This window comes from Hermetia illucens, chromosome 1, assembly GCF_905115235.1.
Source record: "Hermetia illucens chromosome 1, iHerIll2.2.curated.20191125, whole genome shotgun sequence".
Classification (NCBI taxonomy): Eukaryota; Metazoa; Arthropoda; class Insecta; order Diptera; family Stratiomyidae; genus Hermetia; species Hermetia illucens.
In genome coordinates this window covers 15,348,694-15,372,030 of record NC_051849.1, presented here as the reverse complement: position 1 = coordinate 15,372,030, position 23,337 = coordinate 15,348,694, and the positions used below count along the sequence as shown (strand labels likewise).

The window sequence follows — 23,337 nt, the reverse complement described above, 5'->3', positions numbered from 1 at the left end:
CTTAAGGGGTGGGCTGAAATTCAGGGGTTCATGAAGTTTCAATCTTAAGTATTTGATCTTGTTAGATCGGCTCACTGTAGTGTCTCCGATTCTCATTTTTAAGCGTTTAGCTTTTTATCGATGTTGTAGTGTCTTTGCGACAGGTACGGTCCTTTATTCGCCTCTTCCAGAGACAATCTTAAAAAGCGAATGTATTTACTACCCTGTACCTTTCTCAATGTACTTCTCCCAATTTCCCTTTTTCCTTCCCTGACATTCATTTACATTGTGGCGGTGCTAATGAACTTCAGATATTTACCAGGAGTAAAGTAGTCGAGAACTGCCTGAATTAAGGAGAGTAGTCACTCGATAGAAGGTAGTGTACTCACAACTCTCACTTTATGAACACCAGAATGACGAGCAGGATCGATTATCATCATCATCATCAACGGCGCAACAACCGGTATCCGGTCTAGGCCTGCGTTAATAAGGAACTCCAGACATCCCGGTTTTGGGCCGAGGTCCACAAATTCGATATCCCTAAAAGCTGTCTGGCGTCCTGACCTACGTCATCGCTCCATCTTAGGCAGGGTCTGCCTCGTCTTCTTTTCCTACCATAGATATTGCCCTTATAGACTTTCCGGGCTGGATCATCCTTATCCATACGGATTAAGTGACCCGCCCACCGTAACCTATTGAGCCGGATTTTATCCACAACCGGACGGTCATGGTATCGCTCATAGATTTCGTCATTGTGTAGGCTACGGAATCGTCCATCCTCATGCAGGCGCCAACAATTCTTCGGAGGATTCTTCTCTCGAACGCGGCCAAGAGTTCGCAATTTTTCTTGCTAAGAACCCAAGTTTCCGAGGAATACATGAGGACTGGCAAGATCATTGTCTTGTACAGTAAGAGCTTTGACCCTATGGTGAGACGTTTCGAGTGGAACAGTCTTTGTAAGCTGAAATAGGCTCTGTTGGCTGACAACAACCGTGCGCGGATTTCATCATCGTAGCTGTTATCGGTTGTGATTTTCGACCCTAGATAGGAGAAATTGTCAACGGTCTCAAAGTTGTATTCTCCTATCCTTATTCTTGTTCGTGCTTGTGTTTGACCAGTGCGGTTTGATGTTGTTGGTTGATTCGTCTTCGGTGCTGACGTTGCCACCATATATTTTGTCTTGCCTTCATTGATGTGCAGCCCAAGATCTCGCGCCGCCTGCTCGATCTGGATGAAGGCAGTTTGTACATCTCGGGTGGTTCTTCCCATGATGTCGATATCGTCAGCATAGGCCAATAGTTGGGTGGACTTGAAGAGGATCGTACCTCTTGCATTTACCTCAGCATCACGGATCACTTTCTCGAGGGCCAGGTTAAAGAGGACGCATGATTGTCGTAGACCGTTCTTGATGTCGAATGGTCTTGAGAGTGATCCTGCTGCTTTTATCTGGCCTCGCACATTGGTCAGGGTCAGCCTAGTCAGTCTTATTAATTTCGTCGGGATACCGAATTCTCTTATGGCCGTGTACAGTTTTATCCTGGCTATGCTATCATAGGCGGCTTTAAAGTCGATGAACAGATGGTGCAACTGTTGTCCATATTCCAACAGTTTTTCCATCGCTTGCCGCAGAGAGAAAATCTGATCTGTTGTTGATTTGCCTGGAGGGAAGGCTCTTTGGTATGGGCCAATGATATTCTGGGCCTATGGGGCTATCCGGCCTAGCAAGATAGTGGAGAATATCTTATAGATGGTACTCAGCAACGTGATACCTCTATAATTGCTGCACTGTGTGATATCTCCCTTTTTATGTATGAGACAGATAATACCTCGTTGCCAATCGTCAGGCATTGATTCGCTGTCCCATACCTTGAGCACAAGTTGATGAACCACTTGGTGTAACTGGTCGCCTCCATATTTAACCAATTCGGCTGTAATTCCATCGGCTCCTGGCGACTTATCATTTTTTAGCCGATGAATTGCACGGACTGTTTCTCCTAAACTTGGTGGTGGCAGTATTTGTCCGTCGTCTTCAGTCGGCGGGACCTCCAACTCGCCGATGTTCTGGTTGTTAAGTAGCTCATCAAAGTACTCAACCTATCGCTCCAATATGCCCATTCTGTCGGAAATCAGATTTCCCTCTTTGTCTCGGCAGGATGAGCATCGAGGTGTATAAGGCTTCATCCTGCTGACTTGTTGGTAAAACTTGCGCGCCTGGTGCGGTGCCTTCCTGTACTTTTCTAGTTCACGGACTTGTTGGTTCTCCCAGGCTTCCTTTTTCCGTCTGTGAAGTCGCTTCTCCGATTGACGGAGTTCGTGATAAGTCTCTGCGCGTGCCCGCTTTCTTTGAGAATGCAACATTACTCGGTATGCGGAATTCTTCCGTTCCGTTGCTAGCTTACATTCATGGTCGAACCAGCCGTTCCGACTCCGTTTGCGGCTGGGGCCAAGTATGCTTGTGGCCGTATCCATGATAACGGTGTTCAGGTGATTGTGAAGATCATTTGTTGATGCTTCATCTCCAGGTCCTCTGATGACTGCAGTTATTGCGGCATCCATTTCCCTCTTATAGGTGTCGCGGAGGGTTGTGTTGTGGATGGCTTCAGTGTTCACTCTCACCTGATTGTCAGAGGGGATTCTGGGTGGTGTTGTTATTCGAGCTCGGAACACCATGCCAACGAGATAGTGATCCGAGTGTATATTGGCCTCCCTATATGTTCTGACATTCATCAAGGCTGAGAGGTGGCGGCGTTCGATCAACACGTGGTCAATTTGGTTGAAAGTGGTCCCATCTGGAGAGGCCCATGTATGTTTGTGGACCGTTTTCCGCGCAAACCAGGTACTTCCAACAACCATTTCATGTGACCATGCTAATTGAATAATCCGCAGTCCGTTATCATTTGTTTTCTCGTGTAAGCTATGGGAGCCAACGTATCGCCTGAATACGGGCTCCTTCCCTATTTGGCTGTTAAAATCCCCAAGTATGATTTTGATATCATATCCGGGACAGGCTTCGAGGGTTCGTTCTACTGCCTCGTAGAAGGTATCCTTTTCCGACTCTGCAGTCTCCTCTGTAGGGGCGTGTGATTGTCAATTGGCCTATTATCACCTTTTCACTCCTTGGTTGAATATAAGGTATCCTCACAGTGAGATTATGCTTCAGTTTCATTCTCATCACGGACAATTGATCCTATGAAAGGTGGAAAGCTTTAAAAACTACCGCTGGGTCCTGACAAACTGTTATGTGGTATTCTTACCCACCAAAACTATTTCCATCTCCGTTCAATCTCCCCGCGGAACTCCCATATGGTATTACGTTGCGGGGCTGGATCAGAATTTATCCTGTATTCGTGTTTCTCTTTCGTTCATTCGTCCGGCTGACTTTTTCCTGTCTAAGTTTCTTGTGGATGACTGCCATCATCCTTTCTGCCCAAAACGCATTCAATGTCAATATATACTGCATATTGTTATCGGGATTGAAGTGCTCCCTGGTTGTAGCTTGAAATGGAGCCTACTTCGCTGTGTGATCGCTCAATCCATCTCCGAATATCCCATATGATTCGATGGGTCCAGGAACTTTTTTATGACTCCTGCCATTCCACGATAGTTTTACTTCACGTGAACTGCCGCCGACGGACGGAGATTTCACCGGTGAGATACGCTCGATCGTAACGATGTCCTTCTCTCTGGATCATTCCTGCTATCACACAGGCCGCTTCTTCGGGTATTGTTCTGTAAGCACAACATGTCGGAGTGCACTCCATTTTTTCTCTTCTCTCTTTCTCTCGGCCAGATAAATTTTGTAGCATTCTCGCGATCAGTGCTATATGCCTTATGTGCACACTCCACATGTGATTTGAAATTCAGCCTCTGGTCGTTCACTATGCCTCAATACTTGAGGCTAGAACGGACCCTCGTGGGACTCCCCATGCCAGTCGATATTATTTCGTTCCTACATCTAATTTGTAGCACAAAAGCCTGTCGATTAAGAAGTCGGCAACAATACGCAGGTACTTCGCCACGCCTAATTTGTTTAAGGATTCAATTATTTTGTCCACCTCCCCATCGAAGGTTCACCAAAAGGGTTTGTTTGACTTGGGAGTATTAGTTTCTACTTCTGCTTGGGGTATTAGTCTCTGCTTCTTCTATTGTATGAGAAATGTTCCTCCTTTAAGACATGTGGTAAATGCCTCGGCAAATACCACATTTGGCAACATTCTCACTGCTGCCTTAAGAAATTTTTTAGGGATGTCATCCAAACCAGGTGTTTCATTTTTGATTATTTTCTTCGTGTTCTCCCCTCAATTTGCAGCCCCTGGATATATTTATTCAAAGCACTGCAATGAGAGCAGCTCATAGACTAATTCGCACGCTTTAGCGAAAGAGGGGTCAATTTCCTCTATGCCGGGACCGGAGCCAGCAATTGGAGTATCAGTAGCATTGGCTAAATCTGCTTTCAAAAGCTGGGAACAAGTTTCCATAATGACAGGTGGCAGAGCCTAAATGCTGCTCGACACACCAAACTTTTCCTGCCAGAACCCAACATACGTACCGCAAAGTTTATCCTGTCGAAAAGCAGGAGGACTTTCAGGTGTATTGTGGGCATTCTGACAGGCCATAATTCACTAGCTGGGCATATGTTCAGAATAGGAATTACCGAAGATGATACGTGTCCCTCCTGTAATGAGGAAGCGGAATCCACGGAGCATTTCCTATGTGAATGCCCCGCCTATGGACGCATCAGGCATCAGATCTTTGGTGCCGATGTTCTCCAATTGCGACGGGTAGCATCACATCCACTAACGGAAATCCTGCGATACGTTAACGAATCCGGAATATTCCGTTAGACGGGGGTGGCGAGTACAATGGGCCAACACGGCCTGAGTGCTCAGAAGCTGTAGCTTCTCCCCCACCATACACACACCAATATAATTCGTATTCACTTTCGTCGCCACTTTCGGTCATGCTGCTCCCAGGGCAGAGCAGCGTCTGATGAGTTGCCTATGGCCTGGCCTAGATATCATGTCCACGGGCCATCACATTTTTTTTCCGATTTTTTGGTTGGGTAGTTTCTAAGGACTTTACCGCTGGTGCCAAAAATTGGGAAAAAAAATTTTGCATCCCTCATTTAGGAGTATAGGGACTTCCTTTGATTATGAATTTAGGAGGGGGAAAGGCAAGAGCATGGGAGTCGTCGAGAGCGATTTTATTTATTTAATTAAGGCAATATACAGAAAAATGTATTCCTAGTTAAATATTGTCCTTAGAGGGAAGAGCAAGTAAGTGGCATATCATGCACTTGAAGGTAAGGGAGGAGACTGAGCCAAAGGGCTCAAGCTGTAGGGCGTTGTATTGTAGGATCGGCATAGCTTCGGGATCGGGGAGTGAAAGTAAATGTCGAGCTCCGCGAACGGTACTTCAAAAATATCCGCGTTAAGTGTACTCCGAGGGGCGATGCGGAAAATAATATCGGAGTTAGCAGAGCAGTCTATCAGAATGTTATAGAATTTGAAAATGGTACACATATCAAGGAAGATGCGAGACTGAGAGTGCGAGACCGTGACGGGTAATCCACCGGTTTTTTTCATTTTCAAAAAGAGGGTCCGGGTGAATTTATGCATGCGACAATCACGGTTGCGGAAGGGGGACCAGACTATACAACAATATTGAAGGATGTTTTTGACAAGGGACTTGGGAAAGGTTAAAGAAGGCTGAATTGATTTTAAAGTCGGAGGAGGCACGTAGGATACAACTAGACATTTTGGTAGCGAAGGTTACATCCAAGGCATGAACGGAGGTCAATAGAGAAAAGGGTTGTCCGCTAAGAGAGTAAGGAAAGGATGTTGGAGGGGGTTTAAGTGAATAGCACATCCAGTGGCATTTGCTGAAAATCCGTGCCAACTTGTTAACCGAATCAAAGAGTCAATGCTGGACTGCAAGAGAGCACAATCCAACGGAGACGAAACAGAGGCAAATAATTTAAGGTCTGGTTTACTGTACATGGACAGGTAAGGATGGAGGGGAGGTCATTGATAAAAACAGAAATAGGAGCGATCCAAGAATGTAACCTTGGGGAGCACCAGAGGAAGGAGAGAAGGAATGGAATGGAAAGAAACTTTGCAGGAACGGTATGAAAGGTAGGAGGAAAACCAAGAGGAGAGGAAGGAGAGGAGAGAGGAAAACATTCTGTTCAACGGTATCGAAGACTTTAGCGAAATCGATATAAATAACGTGCGCGAAATAAGGCATTTAGCAACGAAGTTGGCAAAGACCAGACAGCTTGAAACGCCACGAAACCATGCCAGTCTTAGATGTATCTCTCGAGGATTTTGGAGCAAGACCAAAGAAGAGAGATGGACGGTATTTTACAGCTAATGAAGCATCACCGCTCTTGAGGATGGGGATGATAAGAGCCTGTTTCCAAAGATGAGGAAAGTAGCATTTTGCTAAACTTTTGTTGAAGATAATACACGGATGGAGGGAAATGTGCTGTTTAACAAGGAAGAGGTTAGGAAGCCTATCGGGACCCGGTTCGACATTGATGTCAAGATTATTACTGAGGAACTCAACTAAGGGAGGTGTGAGGAGAGGAATTTCGAGAGATTTGGAGCAGTCTGGATCAAGAAGAGGCGTAGAGGGTGCAGTTGTTAAGGGAGTAAACGCAAAAGAGAAGTAAGAACAAAGGAGGTTGCAATATTGTTGTGGGGAGCTGACAGTGGAGTTAGCAAAGTTGATGGAAGAAGGGAAAGATGGGGTGGAGTCGCGGGAATGGCGTGTGTTGACCAAAACGGTTACAAGTTACCGCGGGTCAGGGCAGCCTCGCGCTCAACAAATATCTCATATGCGCTATTTTAATGATTGACTTTACAGTGGCACAGCATAATCTTGAAATAGGCAAAGTCGGTATCATTCTTTGAAGTTCGACACTTCTTCCGGTGGTCTCTGAGGTGAACCAGGAGATCGGACATATAATATATGATTCCAGTTGATTGAAGCTAGGACTAAGCTTAGACCGTCACAGTTGGCTTTACGGAATTTGAATTTTGGGTGCCCGTGCGGGGGAGCTCTGCATCAAATTCAAGCGGCGGGTGGTGAGCATTAATTTGTACATAGCGGGATGGAACAGGAAATAGAGAAAGGTGGCGCTCGGGTAGGTTGGAAAGGAAGTGCGAACAAGTACTCATAAAGGAAGAGAGTAGAAGGGAATAGTGGAAGAGGTTGTTGGAAGCAATGAGAAGGCTAAGGCGACTAGGCCAATTGAGCATGGGGAGGTTAAAATCTCCGCAGAGAAAGAAAGCGAGGGGAGGGAATTTGGCAGTAAGGAGTTCTAACCGGCTGTCGAATAATTCTTCATGCAGCTAGAAAGGCCTAGCACAGGAGACGTAGATATAATGAACAGGTGAGAGTTGGGCGAAAGATACGTAGTCAACACAATCACGGTGCGCCAGAGGAAGAAAAGACCAGTTTGCCGCGAAGTTGATCTTTAATTGTAATTGGGAACAAACAGATGTTTTGGTGGGCCGGCTATCTATAACCCGGGACCGCTGGCATGATTGAATGAAGTGCGAGAATTTAGAGCAGCAGCGTAGAAGAAGTTGACACCGCTTCCGATTTAAACAGGGCTAAGGGCTGTAATGTTCAAAAGAACACCATGGTAGACTTTATCGTAATCTTAATATGAATTCCGCAGATGTCTTGCTGATGTGCTAACGCCTTCCTATTTACGTGAATATTTTTGCGTCTTCTACAAAATAAAGCTTAGAATCGGCTGATTAAAACCTATTTTTTTGCATTTTGAAAGACGTAAACTTCTTTGAAATTCATTTCCTCGTGCAGATCAGATTTAGTTAATTGATTTGTTCTGATTGAGTCATATTCCGAGACTTTTTTCTGTTTATCCTTCGACTATAAATAAAAGATACTTCTCCAAAAATAAATTCAATTCCGAAAAAGTCTGAGTCAGAGCATTATTACAAATCAGTAAGGAAGAAGAATATTTACATATTTGCATTCAGAAAATTTTGTTTCGGATTTAAACAACAAAGTTCTAGTGTTTACAATATGTCTGGGGATGCCTTTGAAAGGTTCTCGAAAACAAATTCTGATTTTTTAATTTTTCAGGAAAAGTTGCGGAAGCCATTACATTGGGTTTTCATGAAGATTTTGTTTTACTTAACGGGGTTATAAACATGAAGAGAAATGTATTGCAATTCAAAATATTTTCCTAACATTAACACCGATTTGAGGCCATTGGCATTGTTAAGACCGCTAGAATCAATGGTCTATAATTATTCTATCATTAATGAAAATATCGGCAGCAGTTTGGAAAATATAATACCTATACTACGAGAGGGGAGAACAAATGATTACCACCGAGCCTGTGGCTTCCCTGGGGGCGCGGAATAGAGGAACTTCATCAAAATTAGATTAATTTTGCAACTTCACTGGGAATATATATAAATATTATTGCGTCGGAATATATTGATGATCAGTAAGGAGGCACTTTACTTTTCTGGTGGATGTACTTGTGATGGCAGGCCAGTCGCATGCTACTCTCGTTCCAGCCGCCGATCATCTGCGGACTGATAGGCCGAACTGATCGTGGATGGCGACTTTAAGTTCCCCCCGCAGATCAGATCATATAAACGAGAGTTGCTGTGCCGTTTGCCTCCTTGACATCTCTGAGTACCATTCCGGAAGCCAGGAAAGTGCTGTGGTCGACATTGCCAACCAATACGGAAGAAAATTTCTTAACAGCTCACAAATCCGAAGGACCCCATAGTACAGCCATGCAAACGTGTGTCGAATGGTATTTCAGTGACGCTTCAGTATTTGCGGACGGACCTTCACGGGCAATTTCGCCATCCCTTTAGGTTTTGGGATAGCTATGCCCTCTTGATTGACCTCGGACAACTAGGGTCATCTTTTGGCTATCTCATATACCCCCAAGTCATTACAAATGGATAATATGTATGATACGAGGACGGGCAATCCCTATAGTACTCCTCCTAGTGAGTGGTCGAAGCGGAGATGAAAAATTCGTCGCCGCAATCCGTTGCCTTGGCCTGGATCGGATGTAGAATTACCTGCTCGCGTGGCACATAGTGTCAATTGGGTCACTAAGAATCTCCACCTTTCCACATGTTAAGAGACTCCGCAGGCACGAGACCGATAATTTGGTTGTCAAACTTTCTACAAATTCATAACGTCCGTTATAAGCGGAACGATCAGGCGTATCTTGATACTTACAACATTTTGTCCAACAAGGAGCAGAAGGGGCTCAGTGGTTGTACAACGGGGAACTATTAGGAGGAAATTTGTTAGTTGCTGCTATATCGATTACATCAAAGATTTGAGAATGTCCCGGATATCTGGCTAATTGAAGACCTATGTCTGTACTGCGTTGATTTGCAGAAGGTTGACATATCATCCTGTCAGTATGCTCAACTGAGGTCAACAAGTGTGGCATCCAAACCATCCACAAAGGTTGTCACGAGCCGCATTTATTGGTGACCTCCATGTCAAAGCTATAATTGAGAGTCTATAAAAATGTATCTAGAAACTCTGTAAAGATCCTACCCTCGAGTTATGATTTGAAGTATAAAATTAAAAATTCTATAGTGAAGCGGATGAGCTTGCATCGTGGCATCGAAATATTAGAGGTAGGGGCTTTATTGATGGGGGAGGAAAGCGACCAATTGTTAGGTTCTCATCAGATCTCATCAGAGCATGAAATTCTCTATAAGTAGTGAGATTTCCATCCATGACAAAGCCTTTGCTGTACAATATGCCACATATCATCGCTACGAGGTGATTGGGAAATTGGTTTTACAAGAGTCTGAAGATCATGCCATCCAACCAGACGGTATCAAAGGCCTTCTCCATGTCTATAAGGCAAGAACCTACGGACTCACCATTGTTAATCCGCCAGCAAATATCAGACATTACCTTCGTTATTGCATGTATGGTCGAATGTCCAGCATTCGAAATTTATTTCGAATGTTGCGGATGCGGACGGGTAGATGGCGCGGAACTCTCCACTCATTCATTTTAGAGCGCGCCAAGGGAGTGGAGAATTAGCGGTGGAAAAATGCCGTTGCTTGGGACAGTAAGGACCGCATGGAAATAAGCCGGTCTCTTCAGTTTCCAACCGCGGCGGTGAACACATTTATACTGCTCTTTGTTCTGATAAGTCATAAACTGTGGGATCAAACGTTTTTTTTACCATCCATTTTGTACCGCCCTTCATTATTAAATTAAAATTAAAATATTCAAAATATGTAAGAAAATAAATAGCTTAAAGGAGAAAAATATCGTAGTTGAGAGTGAAAACTTAGCCGATTTTCTAAGCAATAGGGATTTACTTCTACCAAATAAGATGTCGCTGCTGAAGTTTCTTGCAATTGTTCAAAGTTTTTGAAAACAAGTTCGTAAGTTGACGACGTTTTAAAAAAGGCACCAAACTGATTGGGCGATAGCTCCTAGGAGTGAATGAATCCTTCCCGCTCTTTACGACCGAGACAACTCGGGCTTTCTTCCATTGTCCTGTAAACACGGCATCTGAATCTCCTTGATGAAATACCCTTTAATTTTTCTCGGAATCATTTATGTAATATTGGCAGATAAGTATCCCTGATTTGAACTAATATGGGATGAAGATAGTCCCCATATCTTTGATAGATTTTGTTGACGCGAGTGCGCAGAAGGCTTTTTACTTTTTTGAGTCATTTTATGGGTGCAATTCCATATCCTTCCATATTATTCTAAGGTTCAATCTTAGGGGCGACTTGTTCAATTGTATTCGGCGTCAAGTTCTTCAGCTTGAGAAGATACTAAAGTATTTCCTCGTTGCTCAAGTTCCTATCATCTCGATATCCTCGAAAAATTTCTCTTGGAATTTATTCCAATCTGTTTGTTTAAAGTTCAGCCTGTTAACGTCGCTGTCCATCGGCGAACTCTTCGTCCATCAAACAGAACTTCAATAAGAATAGCGTTATGGTCGCTATCGTAAGGAAGAGTCTCCAGTTTTCGTTGAGGATTCCTAAAATTAAAGTTCAGGCGCAGGTCAGCAATGCACAAATCTAGATCGGAATTTGCCCTGGACTAGCCTGCACTATTTTACCTCTCTAAGATTGTTTGTGGCGTTTAGCCACGAGGTATGCTAAGCATTCAAATTGCCGGCTATAATATAATAATTAAGCAGCCTATTCAGTTCGAGTACCGCAAATATAGAATGGAATTCCTGACTACAGACCCAGTGGCGGGTATATTGTTTGTGTAAATATTCTGTTATACTGTTTAGTTTTGTATTGTGTAATATTTCATTGAGAATGGTGTTCATCCCGCCACTTGCATCTTGTTGGGGCTTCCTAGCTCTCCCTCGTCGGACTACTTCTGCAAAAAAGATCCCCGGGACAATTATCGTCCAACACCGCTGACGCCTTCATTTTTGGGACGATTTCGGCGCCTGCTGTCTTGTGACCTTAACATTGCGGTATGCAGAACATCCACGGTACGAAGCCGGATGCCCTCCGCTTCCACAGTTGACGCAAAAAGTTTTTCCTTGCCTTCTGCTTCAGTCAGCAAACATTCGACTGCGGTATGGCCTTTCCCACACTTTACACATCGCAAGGTCATTTGACAGTTCACTGCCGAGTGATCATAGAGCTGGCATCTCCGGCACTGGGCTATTTCGCCTCTTAAGAGGCGCTCAAAATGAGCTACCTGATAAATAAATGCCGATCAGATCGCTTCCCCGGCTCTGCGGGCCTATCTCTATGAGGAACTGCGGCAGAATTCGTTTTTCCGAAACGGGTCTCATAATAAAACACGACACTGAGAGGAACTTGACCTCAGCTTCCCTCTCCCGGAGCATTTTGGTCATCTCATCGAGCTCTTCCTCCGTATGTATGTATGTATGTGAAGCTTTCACTCGTTCGGGGACCTCCCTTGCTTTCTTGTAATCCGCTATTTTTTTACATTTGATTTGGACTCGCTCGATCCCCGTCTTTTTGATAATAAAATTCGAGAGCCCCGCGCTCCCATTAAGTAGGGTGGCTAAATCTTTACCATCTAATTAATATACATTAATGGGGGGGGGGGGGCATCCTTTCCCTCCTTTACTTTATTTCGGGTGCTACCTATGGCCCCAGTCGGACCATTTCTTAAATTTTTAGTCCTACTTATGTTATCCTTTTTATAAATTGTCATTTTTTCTTTATTTTTGTTTTTCTTTTGAATTTTTTTGACACATAAAACAAAAACTCACCCAATTTTCCTCTTCAGGGATATTATTGTCGCATTGGTCACAACCGCAACCAGCCTGTTTAGCACCCTCCTCTGGGACATTTCCACCGTCACAGTTGTCACCGTTCGCTCTCTAGGTACCCCGGTTCCTCCATGGCTGCAGAAGTATTCGAAGAAAGTTTCATTTTTTTCCTGGCTACCCTTGGAGACGACAGCCCGCCTCCTCCCCAGCCATTAGTTGCTCCGTGAGCTTTCCATTTTTCGCTATCAATATTGACATTTGATTTTAAGATCTTCGAGTGTTTTCGCTAGCTCGTCATTTCTTCTTTCAAGGTTGGCTATCCTTGCCTTGGGTCTTTTTTTATTTGAATCCCCCTCATTACGGACTCCACGACCGGTCCGGGTGTTTCTAGGCGTTCTAGGACAGGTGGCGGGCTAGACCGGCCCACCACCTGTCGGCGGCTCGTCGCTCATTCCCGTCAAGCAACACACAAGCCAAAAACGATGAGAAGTTGTTTGGTTGGTAGTCCGACATAGTATCGTTGCAGGGGTTCAATATTTATTGTGTAAACGTATTAACCTACCCCAACCCTAACAAAAATCTAAAAAGACTTTCGTAGGCGCCTAGTTTTTTGGCCTCTTACTTCCCTAAGCATAGCTATGTCATCTCTGGTGATTATGTGCTTATTTCCGATTATGAACTTTACCACCGTCACACATAGGAGTATTTGATCACTCTAGCCTGCCAAAACTATTTTTGGTGTTAATTAGCCTTAATTATGTTGCCAGAAGTGATTTCAAGTCAACTTATTTGTTTATTTGTATTTCAATACTATCCAACTTAGCTTATACACATTACACACATCTCCTGGGATTCCTTATTATTCTTTTTATTTCGGAGTTACCCTCAATGTCGAATCTGATTTTCCTGTGATCAGACATAGAGGGTTCATCCGACACCCTCCAATTTCTGACTATCCCGTTCATTAGAGTGTCTCCTAGAGTTATGTCTAGTACCTCCTGTCTAGTGCTGGTCACAAATGTTTGAGTGTTCCCTAAGTTATATATTTTTAACTTTTTATTAAGAATAAATTCGAGAAGGTACTCACCTCTTCGATTGGCGTCGCTGCTTCTCCCGACTTCGTGGTGGGCGTTGGCATCGCAGCCGAGGAGTAGTGGTAACGCCCTCTTCTCACAATACTTCACAAGTTTTGCGGTTTGTTTCGGTGGAGCCCGGATTTCGTCTCCTGGAAAGTATTCCGATGCCACGACTGCCTCTCGGGTGTTCCTCCCGGCTTCCAATGAGACTTGGACAACCACAAGGTCCCCGGTCAGGAGCTCTGGAATACATATGTATTTTAAATTACGCTTAAGAATTATGCAAGCTCTTAGTTTTTCACAAGAGGAGTCCCAAATTACCTGCATGCTTCCTCCTTGCAAACCGCGAATCTGCCCCCGGTACACCCAGGGCTCCTGAGTTAGCATTATTCCAATGTTCCCCTGGGAACTTGCCCTTGCAATTATCGAAGGTGCAGCTTTCCCATGGTGGAGGTTTATCTGGGTTATCTTAGTGCTGGCCATTGGCTTCGTTATTGTTTGGAGCTCTTCTTCACTGTCAGAGTATCGGCTTCCTCCTCCGACATGGTGCGTTCCTGCACATCACTGTCCACCCTGAGCCCTAGAAGTCCTAGGTCTAGGACGTCCAGCTCCTGCTCTTCACTGGGCAGCAGGTCTACTTCCCTGGTTGATCCAGTCCTTTTCGCCTCCCAACACCAAAGATTCGTGGTTTTCGAGACTTTTTCGGGGACCTCGGTATGTTTTTCACCCGGTGTCTTTCCTCGGCTTTTCCCTGTGCACATGCACGGGTATGTTACCAAATCGATAGTTGATATGGCAACTCCACCGTTTGATTGCCTCCAGGGATCGGTCATCTACCACGATCGTGAAGAGTTTACCCTTTCCCTCCACCTTGCTTTCGAAGACTCTCCACAGTCGCGTATGGAGATCCTCATTCTGAGCGATTATGAGGCCCATAAGATCTTCCGTTTCTATTGTCGCGGTTTTTGGGAGAAAAACTGTCACCATGTGTGCTCCTGGTGTATCATCCCCAGCGCATGTTGACAGCTCTGTCCCTTCCCAGCCTGGCAATTTAGGAACTATGGTTCTAATCCACTCTGCAGTGTCTTTTGTAGCGCAGTCCACCAGTATAAGACCTGGTCGAAACCGTATCCCGGTGAACACAAGTTTCCAAGTCCATTCCTTGCACATCTGCCTGACGACAAGGTCTTCAATGGTTTCCTGCTTCTCACGAATGAGTATTTGCTCGGGAAACATTTTTGGCAGTATGGCCAGTTGAGTGCCCTTGACCGCACTAACATAGCTAATGGCGGGCTTCCTGAGTCCTGCCTTCACCCCTGACCTGCTCGGGGTTTCTCCGCTGTTGGGTTCAGACTTGGATTTTTTGGGAGCATTCCCTTCATGCGGGCTGATCTCTGCTGCTCCCCGCTTTCTCGGCTCCGGTAGAGATGGCTTAGGTCTATCCTGAGCGTTTTTAAGGGCCTCTTCTGGTTTCAGGCCTTCCTTCAGATATCGCAGGTACTATTTAGCACCTGCGCCACTGAAACCTGTTTCCTTCCTGACGTCTGACATATTTATCTCAGATATACTCTTGCTGGTTTAATCGTTTTAATCGTGCTCTGAAGGGTGAATCAAGCACTAGCTGGAATCGCTATAAAGAGGCACAGAAGGCTCTAAAGAAGAGCATAAGATCGACTAAACGATCATCTTGGAGACGCTTTTGCGAAGAGACTAACTCTCTTGAGGCAACCTCAAAGCTGAAGCGGATTCTGGTCAAAGAACGTAGCCAGAAACTGGGTTACTTACGTTTACAGAATGGGAAGTACACAGAAAGCGATGAAGAAACGGCAAATCATTTGCTTGAAGTACACTTCCCAGGCAGCATCCAAAATCTAATCTCGGGGCCAACAGGTGCATACAGCCCTCAACCGAGAGATTGGAATCTGGCATGCAAAGTAGTATCACTGGAGCGAGTGAAATGGGCATTTAACTCGTTCCATAGATATAAGTCTGCAGGTCCGAATGGCATCATCCCTGCGCTAGTAATAGAAGGAATGGATGCCCTGGGTTTACACATTCGGAATATATATCGTGCATGCCTAGCACACGCTAATATTCCAATTAAATGGGGTGATGTGAAGGTATTGTTCATTTCCAAACCAGGAAAACCCACCTACACAGACGCAAAAAGCTTTCGACCGATCAGCCTAACGTCCTTTCTGCTAGAAGGACTAGAAAGATTAGTACATCGGTTCATAAGGGATACAGACATTCCTAAATGGCCACTTCACCATAGGCAACACGCCTGTCAGAAAGGCAAATCCACGGAGACAGCACTCCATGAACTTACGGCAAAAACTGAAAAGGCGATGTCCGATAAAGAATACGCTTTAGGCGCATTCATGGACATCGAAGGTGCCTTCAATTATGCCTCATTTGCGGCAATTTGTGATGCGGCGAGACAGCATGGAATCGAACCGCTGCTAATCGGTTGGATCCTTCACATGCTAGAGTGGAGAAAAATCCACATATCGGTCGGCCAGAAGTCTATTGAAGCAGGATATCTCAGGGGCTGCCCACAGGGAGGGGTTCTCTCTCCACTGTTATGGCTCTTGGTGATGGATACCCTGCTGTGGCTCCTGGAGGACAAAAAAGCCTTCGCGCAAGCATTTGCCGACGATCTAGCCGTAATAATTACCGGCAAGTTTGCGGACACAGTATGTGACCGCTTGAATGCAACTCTGCATGTAATCCACAGTTGGTGCCTCCGCAATGGACTCACGGTGAACACTAGGAAGACTGGACTAGTTATGTTCACTAAGAACGTCAGGTGGGGCACCTATACGCTACCCACCTTAGTAGGGGCGGAAATCCAGCTGGCACAAACAGTCAAGTACTTAGGAGTACATTTCGACTCCAAGTTAACGTGGAAGCATCATATCCAGGAACAATACCAGAAATCCTGCAGATTGCTTTGGTGCTGTAGGAATGCGATAGGTAAGACCTGGGGGCTTTCACCCAAACGGATATACTGGATGTAGACATCCGTAATAAAACCCATTTTGATGTATGCATGCATCGTCTGGTGGCCAAGACTGAACTTTGCTAACAGCAGGAAGCTGCTAACGCAGATTCAAAGATTTGGTTGCCTAAGTATTACTGGAGCAATGAGTACTACGCCGACTGCAGCACTTGAAGCTATCCTAAATTTACCCCCCCATCCACTTGGAGGTGAAACGGAAAGCAGCCAACGACGCATATAGGCTCGATACCATTGGGGCGTGGAAAGGCGGCCAATCCAACGGGCATGCGTCTATATGGAAATTCCTTGAAAAACATCTGGTAGCCCTGATGCCGACCGATCATATGGTTTCCAGATTCGTCTTTGAAAAGACACACACTGTCGTAATCACCGAAAGAGAAGAATGGTCGACAAGTGGCCATGGGTCTTTTCAGATTACAGACCTAATAATCTTCACCGACGGGTCAGTCACGGAGGATGGATCGGGTGCAGGCGTGTTCTCGGAGAATCCGATTATAGAACTGGCCCGACCCCTCGGAAAAATGACGACCATATTCCAGGCGGAGATATATGCCATTTCATTGGCAGCAGAAGAATGTCTGCGACAAAAATGGAGGGGTCGCACCATTCGAATCTGTTCCGACAGTCGGGCGGCATTATCAGCGCTAGATGGCAACAACATATGAAGCCAGTTGGTGTGGAGTTGTCATCAGGTGCTGCTGAAACTTGGCCGACTGAACGAAACATCCCTGATGTGGGTGCCGGGGCACTCTAACATCGCCGGTAATGAGGGGGCTGATAAACTGGCTCGCCGAGGGTCTGGATCAACAATGGTGGGCCCAGAACCAGCTCTTGGAATCCGACCATCTACTGTCAAGTCTACTCTGAAGGGTGACATTGCAAGGATTCACGCAACCGAGTGGAGAAATTTGGACTCTTGCCGGCAAGCGAAAATCCTTGTGAAGGAACCTGGGGCCACTAGAGCGGCATTTTTGTTGTCCCTAAAGAAGTGGGACACGAAAACCCTAGTAGGGCTTTTGACGGGACACTGCCCCTTAAACTACCATATGGAAAAGATTGGGGTAGTGGTTTCGGCTGTGTGCAGCCAATGTGAGGAGGAGGAGGAGACAGCCCCGCACTTTTTTTGCAGCTGGCCGGTATCCTCAGATCTCAGATGAAGACACCTTGGCAAGGTTTTCTTCAATGAAGAATCTGCACACTCTCTGCCTCTTGAGAATGTTCTCAGATTCGCTAAAGCCTGCGAACACCGTAGGCGGGAAGCCATTGAATAGGCAACTTACCCCCGACTGCAAACTATCCAATTAGCACGGTTCGCATGACACCCTGGATTGAGGGGGGAGGTGTTTTTTGACGCCCCAGTTTAGATCCGTAGCGTTTTGTTAATAGTAGGGTCACCTTGTACAGGGTGTGACTATTACCACTCACTAACGATCTTGGTAGACGAAAGACTTGGCCTCTGAAAAACGACGCACCGCCCCAGAGGAGAGACAGTGCATCCTCAGAGAGAGATAGGTTGGCCTCATGGAGGTATGTTCCGCGTCAGTCTATCCTGGAGTGCACTGCTTGTCCCCAGGCAGTTTCTAAGAAATAGGGTTTTGGCCGGTTAGATCGACGAAATACTACTATGGATGTCGATTTGACACTGTTTGGCTTGTCTGTTTCAACGAATACGTTTGCTTCTTTTGAATGCTTTTGAAATCTGATGCCAATCAGTCAGTAGGGACAATATGTTTGATGAATGTCGCATTTTTCTTTAAATTCGTTTTATCTTTTGTAGTAGTCAATCTGCTTGTCAACCGATTTTTGATCCTGATTGAAACTGTTGTTGTAGCACACATCGGAGGCGCGAACCTGGTTACCATTGTGGATTTGCCTTCACCACTGGGGAACAGCTGACGGCCTGACATGAGACTGGGGAACAAATGTCAATAACGACATTTGCCAACTGTCTCACAGGGTCTCAAGTTTCGTCCGCTGGCCAGAGGAGGCCAAGTTAAGTTTTATAACGTCAAATTCCAATCAGTCTTTTTGTATTAGAATTCGTTATAGAGACATGTGATCAAATTGTGATAATTGCTGTATTGGTTAGATAAATGACGTTCAAATGAATGAAGTTCCAAACATTACACGTTGAAAAACCATAAATATTATTATTACAGAATTGATCTTCTCCGTTTTTACCTATCCCTTGAAATATTGGTAAATAAAAAAATGTAAACAAAACTTCTAATCCATCATAACCTGTCTTAATGTTGATCAAACACAAAAACAGAATATCATAAAAATTCAGTTTCTAATTTATCCTCCATTGAACTCAATTAAGCCAACCCAGCGCAAAGTCCATCATCGTCATCATGGCCCCGGTGCTGAAAATCAACAAAATCTAATTTCAATTGTAAACATTTCGTGTTTTTCGTCAATCTCACCTCGTTGCCGCCTTCAGGTGAGAAGCAGTTTTTACGTGCATCCTCTTCGCGAATTAGTACGAATTTCGCTGCAAAGGCTAGAAAAAAAGTTGTGGGAAATTTTTCGAATTTGGTCAGGGGAATCCCAGACCCAGTCTTTGTCGTGCTTCAAAAGTAATTTCATGTTATATTCTCCCAATTATGTATATAAGCATGGAGTAGTGGACAAGAGTTCTATCTATTATCTTTCTATCTTTTTAATGTCTATTTAAATGTTGACGGAATTCTGTGTCCATGCGATAAAGATATACGGAAGTGAGGTTCCAGGTGTAAGGGTGACTGGATTGTGCCGAAGTTTTGTGGATTTTGGAATTACCACCTTTTGATGGAGGCGTGAGGTAATCTCTGGCATTTTTAGACTTATTTGGGCATGGAAGAATTTCGAGTACATACATAGGTTGTTAATGCTTTTCACGCTTATCTAATATTCTGGGTTGTAAGGGGATAAGATTGCTTGAATTGCTGAACACTTAGAGTCATGAGAGAGCAATTTTCTGTTTTAATGAATTGGAAGATTTCTTGGGTATTTTTAATATTTTTTGTGGGAGTACTTAACTATGTGCTAATGGCAACTATATTAATAATTTTTGAAAGTAATGCTTCAGCTACTACGCTCAAAATTTGAGGAAATGTTTATTTACCAAGTAATTGAATTAATTTATTTGATTAGTTTGTTATAATACGTAAGACATTCAGATAATTAGAATTTCAATCACATGAATATGACTATCTACGCTAACGTTATTTATCTGAAATCTGGATCTATTATATTTCTAATATTAATTTTATTGAGTACGTGCTTTTATTGAAAGTTGAGAAAGTTTAATCGTATGTAGGCGTAGCTTAAATAGATCTCCAAACTGTTTTTCATTTAGGCAGGTAAAAGAGAAAATAACTTTGAAAAATCAGACGCCACCGACCTGTATTGCATTACGTAACTGCGAACTATTATTAAATTTACAGATACTTTTATAAAAGAATCTTGAAATCTTTCTATTTATTGCTTGGTGATGATCCTCGTTTTCGCATCAAAATCGGAGATCGTTTTGGTGATTTATTATTAGTCGAGCCACTGTTGTTTTGCTCATTATCTGGTGAAGGAGACGAACCACCGCCACTCCCTGAATTGCGCCTTGAAGTCGATAGACGAACATTTGTGTCCAAATGTCGGAATCTAAATCGAATTTTAATCAATTAAAAGTTATTTCATCTTATCACACTCTCTTACCTCAAAGAAACATTGCTTTTCGGCCCATCATTATCACTATTAAATAAAAATGCCAAAGGCCAACTAATCCATGTTGAGCCTGTACTACGTGCAGGAGTCTGAATGGTTGGCGCACCATCTTGAACAGGAGATATAATATCTGCAGACAACCTCGGTGTTCCAGCTTTATTGATTGCAGGATTATAGATTTTCGGATCACTGACCATGCGAACGAAAAATGATCGTTTCTGTGCCAATGTTTCCTTTCGTTTTCGGTCCATAATCTCGGTGAGTTCATCAGCTTGCTCCTTTTCCAGGATTTCAGCAGCGAAATCTTGAATAACGTCCCAAGCGTAATCGATATCTTCTTCGGTGGCATTTTGAGCTACAGCACAAAATCGGATAATGTATTTATCGTTAACCGAGGCTGGGACCATGTGGAGCTTGCCTGATGCATTAATTGCACTCAGTAGTTTCTCGTTAAGCTTATCGGTTCCTATTAGGCGAAAACATACCAGCCCAAGCTGAAATTAGTTTCAGAAATAAATGGTCATTAAATTGGGATGAATAGATGTGGTGAGAATAGTCGAACAATTGCTTGGCTCTATTATAGTATATTTCATATGTGGAACTAATTGGGGAATGATGAATACGTAATAATGGTTTGAAATAATTATCATAAATTGTGCTACCGATTTTTGTTACTGAAAACTTTAAAATCAAGTTGTACATCTTTTAGCGTCTTTTAATTTAAACATTTTTATGTTAATAACAATATCACGGAAATATATTTTAACTTCCAATATCTTCAATCCGTTCACATTAAATTTCTTTTTTCTTTCTCTCCGGTCGGCGGACGTGACTCCCTCTGTTGACCCAAAAGACTGTCATTCTTGACATTTTTCGTCCCAGTCGCATGTCTCGTCAGCTCTTTCTGCGGCCATTGAATACAGCGGTGGAGGCGAATTCATGTTGGCCCTTAGGTTCACGCCTCCGATGTGCCGCCACATCTCATTGACAAGCAGTTTTTATTGATCCGTTGAAGAAAGGATCACTTTCGACCCTCTGCACTCCTCACATTTTCGGCTTCAAAAAGCACTAACCGATGCCTTTCATTTGATACAACACATGAGGTTGAAATCGAGCTCAGGCTTTCTTCCGATGCCGTCTGCCGGAAAGAGTTCAGTCTGCCCAAGGAGATCGTGCTCCACACGGTTGAGGTCCTCGTGTGGTGGCTTGGGGGGTGGCGTCAGTCCTCACCAGAACGTGGCGACTTTAATTTGATTACCTCCTCCCGTTGCAGGCGGAACAACCAGGTCTCTCCAACCTCACCTCTTTTGATGAGGGCAGGACGCCGGGTAGTCAGCCAGAAATACTTGCTGGAGACTAGTCAGTTCGTTGTTTGAATGTCGGGGTGTGCAGGATAGTGTACCGAACCAAACACTTTTTTGTAAACTGGCTGATGAAAGTTAAGTGCCGAAGTTGGGGCGGAGACACTTCGTCAGGTCGTTGTGGTCCGTGAACAAAGTGACCGGCTGCCTTCAGGGGAAAACGGAAGTACTTAATGCTCAGATACGTGGCTAGTGATTCACGATCGTAGGGGCTGTAATTCCGTTAAGCGTGATTCAACTGTTCTGAAAATAATCCCAACTTCGGTTCACTATCATTCACCTGGTGATGTCTGAGTCATCGACGAATACGGCTAGGGGGGCACCGTGTCTAGGGAATGCCAAAAGTGCACCTTGTCGGTTTGTATCCCATCAAGGGTGATGTAGTGGTCTATAAATTTTCTTGCTGCTGGAGAAAGAGAGAAATCTGCATTTTTCAACGCTGAGAACTAGGCCATTGTGAAGGAGGATTTGAAAAATGTGTTCGTGGTGTGGATTGCATAGGCCAAAAGTCATCTGCAGGGTTTTGGTGGTAAACCTTGGTGACATATATCCTATTTAATTAATTTGTCGTTCGTTTTCGGGCCAGCGAGCGAGCTTCTGGGGTAGAAAAGGACACAGTTTTGAGAAGATTGGGAAGGCAGTACCATAGTGTCTAAATGGTGCTGAACATGATGCTTGACTAGCTGGGATATACTACATTCGCTTGTACTGTTGCGGTATTTTTGAAGGAGTGCGCAAATGCGTGGATCAACAATGTCTTCAAAAATGATAGAAAGATTGTTGTTGTTTGCGCATGTTGAAATTTTCCCTGACGATCTAAAAGATCTTTCAAGGAACTATACGGCGTATCCACAAGAAGCCCACAGTGACACAGGAAGTCTGCGGTGATCGTGGTGTGTATTTGATGAGAGTGTTGCACACACTACGGGCTCGGGCGGGGTCCAGTGTTCCGATAAAAATTGGAAAAAGTCAAGAAATTTTACAGATAAATATGCATCTAAGTGCAACCACTCATGAGTTGCAGGCGCAGTTCGCTGTATAGATTAAAGCTGATTTAGTACTCATTACATTACACACGACAAAGACGAACTTATTTTACGTCTTTCCCTTGGTGACGATTGCTCCTATGCCTTCAATCTGAGGTTGTCAGAAATTTTCGTGCTTTCTCTGCCTGATGTACGCTCTGTTGCAATGGGCCTAGAAAATTCGATGTACCTCAGATTTGTCGATTAAGTCCTTGATCGAAAAATCAGACATCGAAACTACGTTTCTACGACCTTTCTTTCTGCAGATTTGGTTAAACTTCAATCCTAGTCTCCTTTTAAACTTTTCTCTCTATTCTCTTTCCTATGACAGTCCCATCAGTATAGCCTGACAGCTTCCATAATATAATATATAATCGGTCTCTTTTGCAAGTCTTCCGAGGATATAACGAGCATTTAAAAGGTTATATCGTTGGGAGAGGCAACCTTGTGTTGATCTCTTTCTTTTTCTTCAGCCTTTGTCCCGTGCTAGTTATAATATTTCCTGTCTGGCCCAAAAATGGTATCCTTTTGGGTCTCAAGATTGAATTATATACGAGTATGTTGATGCAGTCTGTTGAGAGTGTTTTTAGCATTGTTTTCTCTAGTAAGGACTAGCAAAAATTAACGCAGCATTTCTGCCAAATGAGATTAATGATGTCAAACTTTTCGTAAAGGATTAGCCGATTGAGTTTTACATCCTCCCATAGATACATTCACAGCCACACAATATTAATGACTAACCTACGCGCCATTATTGCCAGTTCGCCGGACTGTGCCTCCGGTCTCTCCCGGAAGCTTGCACTCCTTGTTCTCCGCCTTGGGGACCCACATGTCGGTCATTGGGTTAGTACATCAGATTGCTTGGTATAGTCTACACTGCAGTTTTCAACCTTTTTAAAGTGTAATC

At 44.1% G+C, this 23,337-nt stretch overlaps 2 protein-coding genes across 3 annotated transcripts in view; one reads left to right on the top strand and one right to left on the bottom strand.

Annotated features, from left to right (window-relative positions):
• LOC119646854 (ribonuclease P protein subunit p25-like protein) overlaps positions 1-23,337 on the top strand; it is a 152,042-nt gene that overhangs the window by 65,881 nt on the left and 62,824 nt on the right. Inside the window, exon 1 of one of the 2 annotated variants that reach the window (XM_038047477.1) lies at positions 18,930-19,145. The exons of the other annotated variant lie outside the window; for it this stretch is intronic. The gene's annotated coding sequence lies outside the window, so the exon portion shown is untranslated. Of the gene's footprint in view, positions 1-18,929; positions 19,146-23,337 lie in introns of those variants that run through there. 2 annotated transcript variants of the gene reach the window in all.
• The window catches only part of LOC119646852 (tyrosine decarboxylase), a 54,580-nt gene continuing 50,741 nt past the window's right edge, over positions 19,499-23,337 (bottom strand). Inside the window, exons 10-11 of the mRNA XM_038047473.1 lie at positions 20,036-20,538; positions 19,499-19,981 (exon numbers count right to left, since the gene is read on the bottom strand). Coding sequence (XP_037903401.1) covers positions 19,801-19,981; positions 20,036-20,538 — 684 coding nt within the window. The 3' untranslated portion in view covers positions 19,499-19,800. The remainder of the gene's footprint in view (positions 19,982-20,035; positions 20,539-23,337) is intronic.